The following is a 12,379-nucleotide window of genomic DNA, read 5'->3' as shown; positions in this document are numbered from 1 at the left end:
GGTAAATGGTAACAGTATTACTATTTACATCTGCAGATAATTACAGGCATGAGATCTGAATTCAGTGGAAAAGCTGTTGGTTAATAGAGAATTTGATTCTGACAGAGAAGAATGCTAAAACCATGCAGAACTATTTCACTCACTGGCTTGTGTCTTCTGAGTAAAAACTTTAACATTATAGAAATAAGTTGTTACTAAAAGCCTATTAGAACACAGTGGGAGATTTTCCAAGTTCCACATAATGTAAATCAAAGGCATTTGAGCATCTAGAAATACAGGTAGGTTCTCAACCTTGTTTTCCAAAGCAGTTGACTGAATTAGACTTAGCTTAGATGTTTTTTGAAAATTGCACAAAGTATCACTTTTCACTGTTGTGTTCCTGAGGCTGTTGAAAATAATTTAGCAACACAAGGCTCTTCACCTTTCAGATGGCAATAATTGCTTGAATTTTCAAGGTAACCTAGAAGGGTGAGAGTCCTCAGTCCCAAGTCCCATGTACTTTCAAACAGATCTAGGTGCCTGATGTTCTGAGATTACTTCCAAAAGCCCAGCTGCTGCTTATATGCTCTTATAAATTCTATTCATCAGCAACTGAAGCAGATTTGAGGCCTTCTTTACTTCAGTATAAATAATTAACAAAACGAAAGGGTGGGGTTCAGTTGGTCAGGCTTATTTATTCCAAACTAAGAGAAATCAGGACTGGACCTTTCAGAAGTGTTAATAATTGGCTTACAGCATTCACAACTGCAGCCAAGAATATATAAATGTACAGCCATATATACCCAGAAAAAAAACCCAAACCTGATGCCAGAAATAAGAACAGTATTACAACTACTTATAAGGCAATCAGTGTTAATCTCTGCAGGCAGAACTAGCATTGGAGATGTCAGGTCCTCAGGTGAGATTTTCTTCAATGAGTAGGTATTCTTGAACTGCAAAATCTTGGAAAAACAGTGTGAAACTTCAGCTCTGCTTCTGCCTTATAGTGAAGCCTCCCAAACTATAGGGTAAAGGAGAATGAGTCAGGATTCCCACCATAATTTAAAGTCAGTACCCAGCTGGTACTTTAGAAACAATGGAAATTAAATCCTCTTTTATGTTGCTTCTGTTTTTTTACTATTGAAATACAAAATATATATCCATATATATCCTTTGCTTAGGTATGATCCCCCATGTCCCACCCCTAACCCTCATCATCTTCATACACAGTCAGACTGTCATTGTCTGCAGTGCTCAGTACTGCCACATCAAATCCACTGTGCAGACTCGTAGGCTGCTCTGTGCCCTTTGTTATGTTTCCTCTGCTTTTCAGTCAGGTTTACTGTTCTTGTAAATCCTTGAGAAGTGGAGGAAGGAATTTTGACAGAGGATTTGGAAATTGATTTTCACACTGCTCATAATCCGTATTGCTTTGTTTCTGTTTCTAAGGGGAAGGAGCCCTCCGTTCGTCAGCTGGCCCTTTTGCACTTTAGGAATATAATTACACTTAACATTAAATTGGAAGATGCATTATCACGTTCCAGAGCCAGGGTTCCGCCTTCTATTATTCAGATGCTGTTAATACTTCAGGTAAATTGGTTACTTTTCTCAGGCTGTCTTCTTTATCTGTCTTCCTGTACTGTGTTGCTGAAGTCTTCTTAAGCAGTCCCTGATTTTGCTCATTGATTGAAAACTTCTTACTCAGAATGCCAGAGCTTCTGTGCAAAAACACATGTTCTTAATATCTGAGAGCAGAGACTGTATAAGGTTCAAATCATATGCCTTAAGATCCAGAGGGTCTGAGAGTGAAGACTCATTTTGAAGCTGTGGGCCTTGAAATTCAAAGTTTTACAAACAGAAGAGGTGTGTGGTAGCAACACAACTTCCATTAAATGCTGCGTGTTGCTGCATTACCAGTTCTGGATATGAAGCTTCTAGAGCAGGCAACAAAGTGAATACAGTGATTTAATCATGGTCATATTTGGTCACAAAAACAATAAGAAAAGATGATATTTGCCTTCAGTGTTAGATTTTTAGTTTTTATTTAATTAGTAGTGAGTAGAATCCAAAAGATGAATTCTGGAAAAAAAAAGGTAAGTTTAAGATTTTTTTTTTTTTAATTTTGCTTGATTAAAGAGAACCATGAACTTGTGTTGAGAGGAGGGGATTGAGGCAGAAGACAGAGAGCCAGGAGTGGATTCTCAGTGGGTGAAGAAGTTGAGGTTTTCCTGGCTGGTGATTTTTTTTAATAAGCAAATAAATTTAAAGCAAATGAAAGGATATGGTTTCTCACTTAAAAAGCTTCTTTGCTCTTCATCATCATATGAATTCATTCTGTGCCTTGAATTGGTTTAAAGAGCAGTATAATCTAAAGGCTAGTGATGAAGATGGAGCAAAGGAAGATACTCTGTGCTCGGATGAGAGATGGTATTTTGTTTCTGCTATGACAGTGTACATTTCTTGGAGTGTGTAAATGTTGTGTTTAACCTAGTATTCTCAGAATAAGATTCTTCTGTGATAGGACTGCCTGCTTACCCCTAGTCTCTCTTCTCCCCAGCCTCTGTCTTGCCAAATGCTTCCTGTAACTGCTGGCTGATTGTGGCACAATGACAGCAATGTCAGAGATATTAAGATTCCTAGGAATTTCATGGAAATTAATGTCTGGAGAGAGGAGAGGAGCCTCAGGGAAAAACTGAGGCATGGACTTAACTGCATAATGAGACATCAAAGAATTCATGTAACTTAACTGTGAACCCAGCTGTGTTAATAGACACCAGAGACTTCCCATGAGAGAACCACTGTGAAAACTTTAATCACAGGAAAGTTTTATATGAGGCCTCATCCCTGCTTAGACATGAGGTAAACTGCCCATTGTAAACCAGACTTTAGAAGTGTCAATTGTAACAGATCTGTTAACTTTTTTGTGGTTTCTTTGTAGAGAATGTGTTGGCTATGAGCAGGGCACAACTTTGATTTACTTCAGTAGTGAGATTGGAACTGAGTAACATTCTGATTTAGGAAGTTCATAGGAGGTGATGTGAAGTCATTTGCTACAAAAAACAATTTCTTTGCAAATCTGCTTTCTTCAATAACTACAGGTGTTAGCAAAAGTAGATTGCTGTTAAGGGTAAAAGGCCAAATCCATTCTCATTGCAAAGCTATTGATGGAAATCAGTAACGAAAACAGAGGGAGTTTGCCCCTGGGTGTTTAGTTCTGCATAGGTTAACTACAGTTGTATGGTGAGGATGGTGAAAGTCCATTCTCAGCAATAGTTCTGCCAAACTTGTGGTTTAAAATCTAATGGAATTACAGGAAGTGGTCAGAAGAGGATTTGGGAATGAGCTATTTACATGCTTAGCAGTGTTAGTCAATAACTGGATCAAAGACTTTTTCCCCAGTCCTAAATGTCACATTAAACAAAAGCAGGTTTTATACACTTACGACAAAATAATGGAATTTCCTTGTCTTAGATTAGCTAAATATGTGAAAAGGAGTGGAAAAAAGATGACAATTCAGCAGTCCAAAGAGCACATGGTGGTCTTGTCCACATGGATTATCCGGACTGAGACATGATGTCTTTTTGTGGACACTCTAATCCCTATTTCTGTCTACCATTGATATCCCATCCACAGAAAACTTGTTGATACTGCAGCAGATTCCCTAGGCCAGAAGATGAGTCTAGTGATACTGACCTTGAGCAAAGCTTTGAACCTTACACCAAGTTTCCCTGTTTCTGTCCTTGACAGCCTTGTGCGTCTGTGTTACACAAATAAGGAGTGGGTCATGTTCTTGAGGACAGCAGCTGTAATGTCAGGTGAAGGTCACAGGCTGACAAAGGCCCATGCTGACTGACATGCACCAGTCTATCCTGTTACACTGCATTAAAGTGGTAGAGATTTGGTAAATAATGCAGAGTGCATCTGGTAGTGCTCATGTTTTAGCTTGTCATGGTGTAAGGGAAGAGCTCTCAGTTTGTCAGAAGGTGACACGTGGCTTATGGAAGGAAAGGAAAGCTTTGTAAAGAGGAAGTGGAAGCTGCTGCCATCTTTGATCTTTATTCAGGAGATAGGTGCTGATTTGGCAAAGCTCAGTAAGCAGACATTTCACATTTTACCTGAGTGTGGGTTGGCTTTGTCAGCTTCATCATGTGTGTGATTTTGTTGACCTCTGTGAAGTACTGACCTATTGCAAGTTGCACGCATTCCTTGCTTGCCTAGCTGGCCACACTCTGGCAAGGAGAATAAAAGTCCCTGTCAAAGATCTTCTGAACAAAAGTGCCTGAAATGAAGCTGAGCCCCTTACTTCATTGTTTGGGTGACTGACTTTCCTTCTTTGCATCTAATCTTTCATGCTTTCCACAGAAAGCTATTTGATAGGATTGTGCCTACCAGCCGTGCATTCAATATCCTAGCGTGCAGTACAGCATTCAGACAAGTCCTCTGGCATACAGTGGCATGGTAGAGAGTATGGACAGAGATAAAAGAGATCACCAGCCTGATAGATACCTCATAATTTACCCAGAGAGCCAGATACCTTGATTTCCTTATATCAGAGACATCAGAGAGGTAAAAAAGCACAAGAGGGAGGGGCAGGAAAATCTGATACCTTCTCTATGCCGTCCCTTCTCAAAGAAGGATCTCCACTTCTGGAATGAAGTGGAGAATGAATGTTGCAAGTGTTTCCATAGCAGATTGTACATCTGAATTATTTTTTTTTTGTAAGATACCTCCATATTAACAATCAGAAATTACTCCTCAGGTGAAGTATTAGACTTGGTTTCTCCAATCCAGTAGAGCCAGTTCTGCATCTCACAAGGTTACTGTAATTAGTAACCTAGACTAATTACAAGCCAGTAATCTACCAGGAAAGAAGCAGCCCCCCAGAACTGGGAGATGGAGTGATATTCCCATGCTGTTAAAGTCAGTGAGTTTTACCATGGTGTGGAAGAAGGGCCTTATACCACACAAACTTTCTCTTGCTGGCATAGCCTGATGCAGTTAAAAAGCTCAAACTGAAATGTTATTCCTTTGTGGTTGCTCATGGGCAACATAATCTGAAGTGCCTCCAGGATACTCCTGTTTAACTTTTAGGACCTTCAAGAGCAGAGTTGTGACTGAGGAAAGTAGAACAAAAACTGCTTTTGAGCAGGGAGATGCACAGGAGCTCATGGGACTACGTGGAGTTGTCAGTCTCTCCTTGGTGGCTTTTCTCCTTGGATGGAATTAGGAAGATGGAGGAAAAGGAATAAATACAAAGAGGGATAAGAACAGTGTTTTCTCCCTTATGCTCTGTGAACCAAAGAGAGCGAAAGTATCGCTGAAGGATAAACAGTCTGACTTATTTCCCAAAACCTGTTGTGAAAGAAGACCTTTGCCACTTAAACAGCATCTTATCTCCAGGTATTTCTCTTGAGGCCTGAGAAAGTTGGAAGAGAAGGACTTAAGAGTGTTTATGTGCATCTTTTGGTTAATATTGGGATGATTTGTGTTCACAGAATCTCTCTGGCTGACCCAAGGCATTTAAAAAATCTAGAAAAGCACAGCACAGTATGTTTTATGCTGGGGGATCAGGCCTCACTTAAAAGCTCTGAAGAGAAAAACAAAACCTGTGGTTTCCTTTTTGGCTTCTCAGAGCTTCATTTGAACTCCCTTGCCTGTTGCCTTTCACTCTAAAGGAAGACAAAGTAAATACACAATACTACCCGGTGGGACCTAACTGATATCTCTGGAAAGTTCCTAAATGTAGATTCAGCTCCTTGCACTTTAATGGGGTGGAAAAGCACATTGCAAGAGCTGAAAGCAAGTGCAGAGAGTGCTGTTTTTCCATCTGAGCAACCACACAGAAAACCAAAGACAGTGTGATGGTTAAAAACAAAATAACCCTTTGTCATCAGAAAACTGAAGGGTCCTACCTGTGGAGCAACAGATTCACTGTAAAACCACAGTGTGTGCCAACTTTGGTCCATTCTTTCTGGCCATAGGGTTTTTTATTTGGTGGCTGTTTTGAGATGTTTCTTACTAAGTCCCTTAGACCTAAAGCATCTTACAATCAGGACACAAAGGGCAGAGTTGATTTTGTATTGACTGATGTTAAGTTGAGAATCTGGCCCTCATGATTTTCACCTCAGAGTATTTTGTAGAAACAACACTCACTTCTAAGCAATATCTTCTCTCATTCTGTCTCACTTATTGTGATTCTATTGATCACAATACAGATCCTATTGAAGGAATAACTTGTCCTTTTTGCTAGTATTTGTCATATTTGATTTTTAATTTCTTCATATGTTTTTTATTATTGGGTTGGTTTTCTAGTGCTGGGGATAATTTCTGCATGGAAGCAGCAAAACCACTAGAACTATTTCATCTACGTCTTGGGGTATTGCCACTAGGAAGTTGGAATGAGTATGAAACAAGAGGCTGGGTATTGACCGGGAGTTCAGAAAAGTGTCAGCAGCGAAGCCTGAGTGCAACACGAGGGAACCAGAAAGGTCTGCATGTAAATTACAGCTGAGCTGACACTTCAGTCAGTCGGTGGTGCCAGGCAGGAAGGCTGCGTACACCGTTTGTCCTAACCAAAGTACAGCCTCACTTGCTTGCATGTCTGTCAGTCAAGAGCAACTCCACTGACATAGAAGGGGCTTTGGTGTGCATGGCAAGGATTTGAGTCGATTATCCATTTTCTCTTTACGAGCTGTAAGCTTATAGTTAAGGAGGAAAACCTCATCCAAGGCATTTTCCCTCTAACGTTTTTAGCTGTGTTTCCACCTGGCACTTATTTCACAGCTCACCACAAGTATGTTTTCTCTAGGGGCAGAGAAGGGGGGGGGAGCAAGCGTGGTTGCTGTTAACCATTCTGTAGGCATGACTGACAGAGGGCTTCTTTGATAGCATCTCCATTGCAGACAGTGTTCCTACACCATGAACCATAAGAGATACACTCTCATATGGACCCTCAGTGGAAGTCCATTGTCATATGAAAAGAACAGATTTTGTTTTGAAATGGAGTACTTTCCAAGACTAACTCTCAACATGTTTGATGACACTACATGTTGCCACTTCTGTAACCTTAAGTAGTGTAAAAACAGGAAAGCAAAATAAAATCTTGTATTGCTTTGCTATCTGTGAATGTCTCTTTTGAACACCATGGTGTAGTAATTCAAATCTGCATCTTATCCCTCCACTTAACAGAAAAGCAGCTTCAGGGGAACGTGATCATAACCTTGTCCATAGCAAGTAAACACAATTGGCTTGGAAGGCAATTTGCATTATGCAAACTCCCTGTGGGCATATGCTCACAGTGCATTTTAAGAGGACCTCACTTTAAGGAAAATGTCACTTTTGTGAAGGGTACCAGGTAATTAACCAGTAATAGAGCTTCAGATGAAGTTGGTCAAATGCTGCAGCAGTTGTCTAGGCTGCCCTGAGTTATACTGTCACATCCCTCAGGTCCCCTGCAGATACTGCCCATTTGCTGTCTTGCACTGCTCTTACTTGTCCTCCTTCAAATTACCCAACACTTGCCTTGGGGCTGAGTGGGCGTGCATGGACTTACAGTGTAGCTGCTGCATACGGCACCTGGGACTACCTCAGCCACAATAATTTACTTGTGCAACCTAAGTGTGAGTTGTTTCAGCCCAAACTAGTTAGGCACATGTTTAACCTCAACTAAACTCGATTTTCCTTACTAAAATATATGTCAGTTTCCTGGCGTATGCATCCTTTAGTGAAACTCACCTATTAAAACTATTACAAGTTCAGCGCCAGATGAATACTTAATCCTTACCAAAACAGAGTTAAATCAGTAAAATAATTCTTAACTTGAATTAGACTATCCCTATAGACCCTATAATTTTATTGAGTAAGAGGGAGAAGGTTTTACCTAATTACATTAGCTTGTACAAATGTCTTTTGTGAATCCATTTGGGCCAATAAACTAAAACTGGCATAAAAGATAGTATAGAAATTTTGAGTATTGAAAAAGTCTGAGCAGGAAATATTCCCACAGTTAAAGAATCCTTTGAGACAGGGTGCTTTAATTCTGTAATTCATGGGCTGTCTACAGGGGGAGCATAAGAAAGTTAATCTAAGCTACCTTCTAAAGAAGATTAATTAAACCTCATTAAAACTTTGTATGGGCACTCATTATGAGAATTAAAGGAGTAGGGAGGGAGGTGAATTAAATTAATGGCACTTCAATTCTACATCAGAGGCCTAAGCACAATTTATCTAAATAGCTCTCTCTTGATTCAGTGAATATTTTTTAATTTTTCTGGATGTCCCCAGGTAGGTAAAGCCACTGAGGAGTCACAGCTGCTGAATTGCCCAGGGCTGTACAGCAGGGGCTCCCCAAGAGGTTGAAGTAACTTCTCAGTTGTCATGGCCAGCCACAGACCTTGAAGCCATCCTAGGTGCCACCAGCACCATGGGTGATGTCCCTAAACACTGGCAGTAGTGGCATCTGGCATCTGGTGTATTTCAGAGGCCCTTGTGCTCTTTCTCCTCCTCCTCCTTGAGCCATTCCTACCACGTACAGAGGGCTCTGTAGTGCTGCAGCACGCTTCATTTTGAACACTGCTGCTTCCTGGTAGCACAGCTTCTTCCATCATCTTGCTGTCTGCTTTGGCTTAGTCACTTTTTCTTTTTCCCATATGTTGCCTTCTGACTCTTCTCCTTCCCCAGCTCTTACTTTTTTCCTACAGGGCAAAGGGAGGAATTCTGAGGGGGCAGTAGCTGACAGTCTGATGGTCACATGGAGGACAGCTGGAAGCTCATCTTTGCAGGCAGCTTTCTCTGATCTCTTTCCCCCCTCCTGTCTTCAGTTATGCCCATAAACCAGGTCAAGACCTGCGAGCAGCTGGTTGCAGAGAGCCAGAACACAGAGCAGTGGGGAGATGATGCCTGATGAGCACCTCTCGGTGGTGTCCAAACTGCTGAGTCCTCCTGAAGCGAGCAGGGACCTGAGCGAGTCACGGAGAGCCAGGCTGCAGCTGGTGGGAATGCAGATGCTGTGAAGCTCTGTTTGCTGTGTAGGCAGTGGAAGCTGGAGCTGGTTTCAGTCTCTGGCTGTCAGCCAGCTGCCCATTTGGTCTGGGGACAGATGGGGACAGGGACAGCACTCCCTACCCTGGAAAGGGATCTCTCCCCGCAGCAGGCACTGCGCAGTTTGCCCACACTGTTGTGAAGGGCAACTTTGTGGAAAAGTCCCCTATAATTAGAGAGGAGTGAAATTAATCCCTTCCTGTATGAATTGTTCGGAAGCAACCCTGGCAGCTGGTTGCTCTCCATCTGGAGTGATTTCTCCTGGGGTTTTGGTGTTTGCCTGTTTCTCTGTCTGTGCTATAGAATTGTATTATTATGGGAAGATGTTTTTCTATTGAAGTCGACAGGGTGACTAAACCAAATTATATCAAGTGTCCTAGCCTCTGCCTTCTCCCCAGAAGATATACTTAGAAGGGAAAGAGTTGTGAAGGGTATGAAACGAAGTTCCTGCTTTGCAGTGGCACTCAGCCCCTCTGCCCAAACCTCTCATCTCCCAGCCTGTGGTTGCTTGCGCCAGAGCCAGCAACCTGTGGGGACAGCATGTACCAGGCTGGTGGCACAAAAAAAGAAAAAAATACAACAACAAAACCCCCAAACAAACAAACAAACAAAAATAAAACAAACAAAAAAAAAAAAAAAAAAAAAAACAGCAAATCCTCAACCTTCTGTGTATTGCAGACTGCAAAAGATAGGGGAGTGACTGAACTAGAAGTCTCTTGGAGGCATCATTTCTCCCATAGTGAGTGGACAGGGTTAATTGTCTTCTATCAGTAATTTCCCTTGAGCTCTGCTTTGGTTGCAGAAGAAACAAATAGGCAGCAAAGTGATATGCAACATGTACTGTGAAATTCATTAATTTGCCACTACCCAATTATTGCAGGCAATTAAAAGGGAAACAGTTACTCAGGTGACAGAGCAGGGTTTAGACTGCATTCTTTGATTTAAACCATTACCTCTCTGGAACCTTTGGTTGTTTCCAGCTTACTGCCAGGTGGTTGCAGCAAAACTGCCGCAGCACCAGGTGAGACTATGAGAAAGTCTCTGCCTGCAAGTCAGGCATGTGGGCAGCTGCATCTCAGGTTTTCTGCTAAGCAACCATCCAGCAGAAAGAGGGTGAGAACTGTGGTGGTGCAAGCCAAGGGTATGAGGTGGGGCCAGGAGGGCTCCAGACTCATGTGCCCTTCAAAATGGACCCAGAAGCCTCTGGTTTGAAGTCATTAGGCAGGGGGTGCTCTGCGATCTAAATGCAAAGCAAAAAGCAAGTGTGTTGCAATCAAGAAGGAAAAGTGATTGTTTAACCCTGGCTGAAATATATCAGAAAGGCATTTTGCAAAATACAGCTGTTGCAATCAGAGTGTCTGACATAAAACCAATTAATTTCTTATTCTTGAGCAGCCAAGGCTGTCAGCTGCTTGTTACTGGCTGCTGTGTAGCTTCAAGCCTCCTTTTTGGGTAGTGTGGATTGACAAGAGCTTTCATGCACTGGTCGCTGTATAAACACAATCAAAATACCATCTCTGCACTGAAGCAAGTGCAGCCTAATGCAAGACCCAGTCCATTTGTCTGGACAGACAAATACTAGAAGTGATTTTATAACAGATAGTGTCGGCCTTAGTGGTCCAGATGTCCTCTAGAGACTAAGGGCAATGTGATCCTTGTCCTCTGATTGTAGGCTGCCTGTTAAGTTTCAAGAAAAAAAAGTACATCCCTCATTCCTCCTGTATCATTCACGAGCCTTTCTTGTGGTTTCCTTGTTCGGTTGAAGAGAACAAAACCTTGGAAGAAACAGTGGGGTTTTCCATTGTTTCTTAAAATATCACATTAGGACATACATTCAGGCAATATGAAGCCAATCCAGCTCTACTAAAGCCTGTACATAGTAGAGGAAGAATTGGACAGTAGTTTTGTCTTAAAAGTTTTAGAATATGCTTATATATTTAGCAGTGTTGTTAACAATTAGAACAGAAGCAGGAGAAGGCTTGCTCTGTGGGGGTTATGATGTTATGTGAATTAAAGTATCAGCCATCTTAGAGGGGATGGGAGTAGAAATTTAAAAATACTATAATTTCAGTAGTGGGTGATATCAGCAAGTGGATTTGGGCATGTGTTGATTTCATCCACACAGGTTTCCATTATATAGAGACCTACCATGGTTGTGGCAAAACCTGAATGCTGCTGAATTTTGCTAGCACGTGGAGTTGCCAATGGGTGTGTCCCTGATGGGTGGTGGAGATGAAGGAGGGAAGCTCATCCCTTTAGAGCCACTTCTGTGATCCTATCCCTAATCCCTCTTCTGTTTGCATGGGGGGAGTACACAGCTCAGTGCTCTCTGGCTGTCAGTTCAGATTTTGTGTGCTTTTATTTCTTAATTTCTTTTTTATCCTCCACATTTGGAGCTGCTGAGAGAGCATTTTTGCTCTAGATCCAATCAGTTGGTTACTAAGTACTTTGAACTGATAAAGACTTTCTTACTAAAATTGAATTATTCAGTAGAAATGTGTTGCTTTCAGCAAAGTTTTTTCTGTAAGCCAGGAGGGCTACTGCAGGCCTGGGCTACCAGGCATCTGAGCTCTGGAACGTCTGTATTCTGGGACTGATGGAAGCTCAGCCTCCTTGTGCAAGAGGATAACTACAAAGGAGTCTCTCAGGAATGTGCTGCTTAGTTTCCAACACCAGTGGGTTACTCTGTGCCTGCACAAGCAGCAGGCTGATGGCAGGTAGCTGTCCTGAGTGGCTGGTTGCCCAAGCAGACAGCTGCCAACTGGTGGTGCTGAACCATGCACCTTCCTTCTTAAGCCAGGATGGGTAGGTGATCTGGAGGTGATCTGCAGTGAAAATCATGCCACTACCATGAGTAGCAAAAATTTTAAAAATCCAGAAGGCACAGCTGACACATCTGCTCAGTCCATTCAAGTGTACTTCAGAAAGGAAGAAAATTTGTGGAGTAGATTCGGTCACCTGCAAAGGATGAAGCAGCATGGAGGATGCTAGGGGGTGGATGTTCATTAATGATTTTAAAAGGGAGTGTGCAGTATCAGAAATCCTCACAAGTAGGTAACAGCAGCCAAGTTAATGTTTGCAGCTCTTCAAAAGCATTTCTTGGATGTCTCTTCAAAAGAGCCTGGATGCACTGAGGGAGGGCTCTGCCATCCTTTTTTCAGTTTGAGTAACCATCTAAAAATAAATGCAAGATGGGTTTTCTTGTAATAAATGTTAAATGAGAAAACACTCGGAGCCGAGGCTAGGTAAAAGACTTGAATGCTCAGAGTTAAAAGCCATCAATTCCCCAGCAAGGTTAGATGAGCTTAATGTGTAAAGATCAGCAAGAACTTCAGGAGAGAGACTAAAAAGAAATTAGAAG

The 12,379-nt window shown here is 41.9% G+C and overlaps 1 protein-coding gene across 6 annotated transcripts in view; it reads left to right on the top strand.

Moving 5' to 3' along the window:
- Positions 1-12,379, top strand: part of PRR5 (proline rich 5) — a 93,072-nt gene that overhangs the window by 62,183 nt on the left and 18,510 nt on the right. For 5 of the 6 annotated variants that reach the window (XM_030468937.1, XM_030468942.1, XM_030468940.1 and 2 more), the window contains one exon: positions 1,429-1,569. The exons of the other annotated variant lie outside the window; for it this stretch is intronic. In XM_030468937.1, the coding sequence (XP_030324797.1) occupies positions 1,429-1,569 (141 nt within the window). The remainder of the gene's footprint in view (positions 1-1,428; positions 1,570-12,379) is intronic. 6 annotated transcript variants of the gene reach the window in all.

Source organism: Calypte anna, chromosome 1 (assembly GCF_003957555.1).
Source record: "Calypte anna isolate BGI_N300 chromosome 1, bCalAnn1_v1.p, whole genome shotgun sequence".
Lineage (NCBI taxonomy): Eukaryota > Metazoa > Chordata > Aves > Apodiformes > Trochilidae > Calypte > Calypte anna.
The sequence above is the reverse complement of the archived record's forward strand: the minus strand, read 5'-3'. Positions and strand labels throughout refer to the sequence as shown.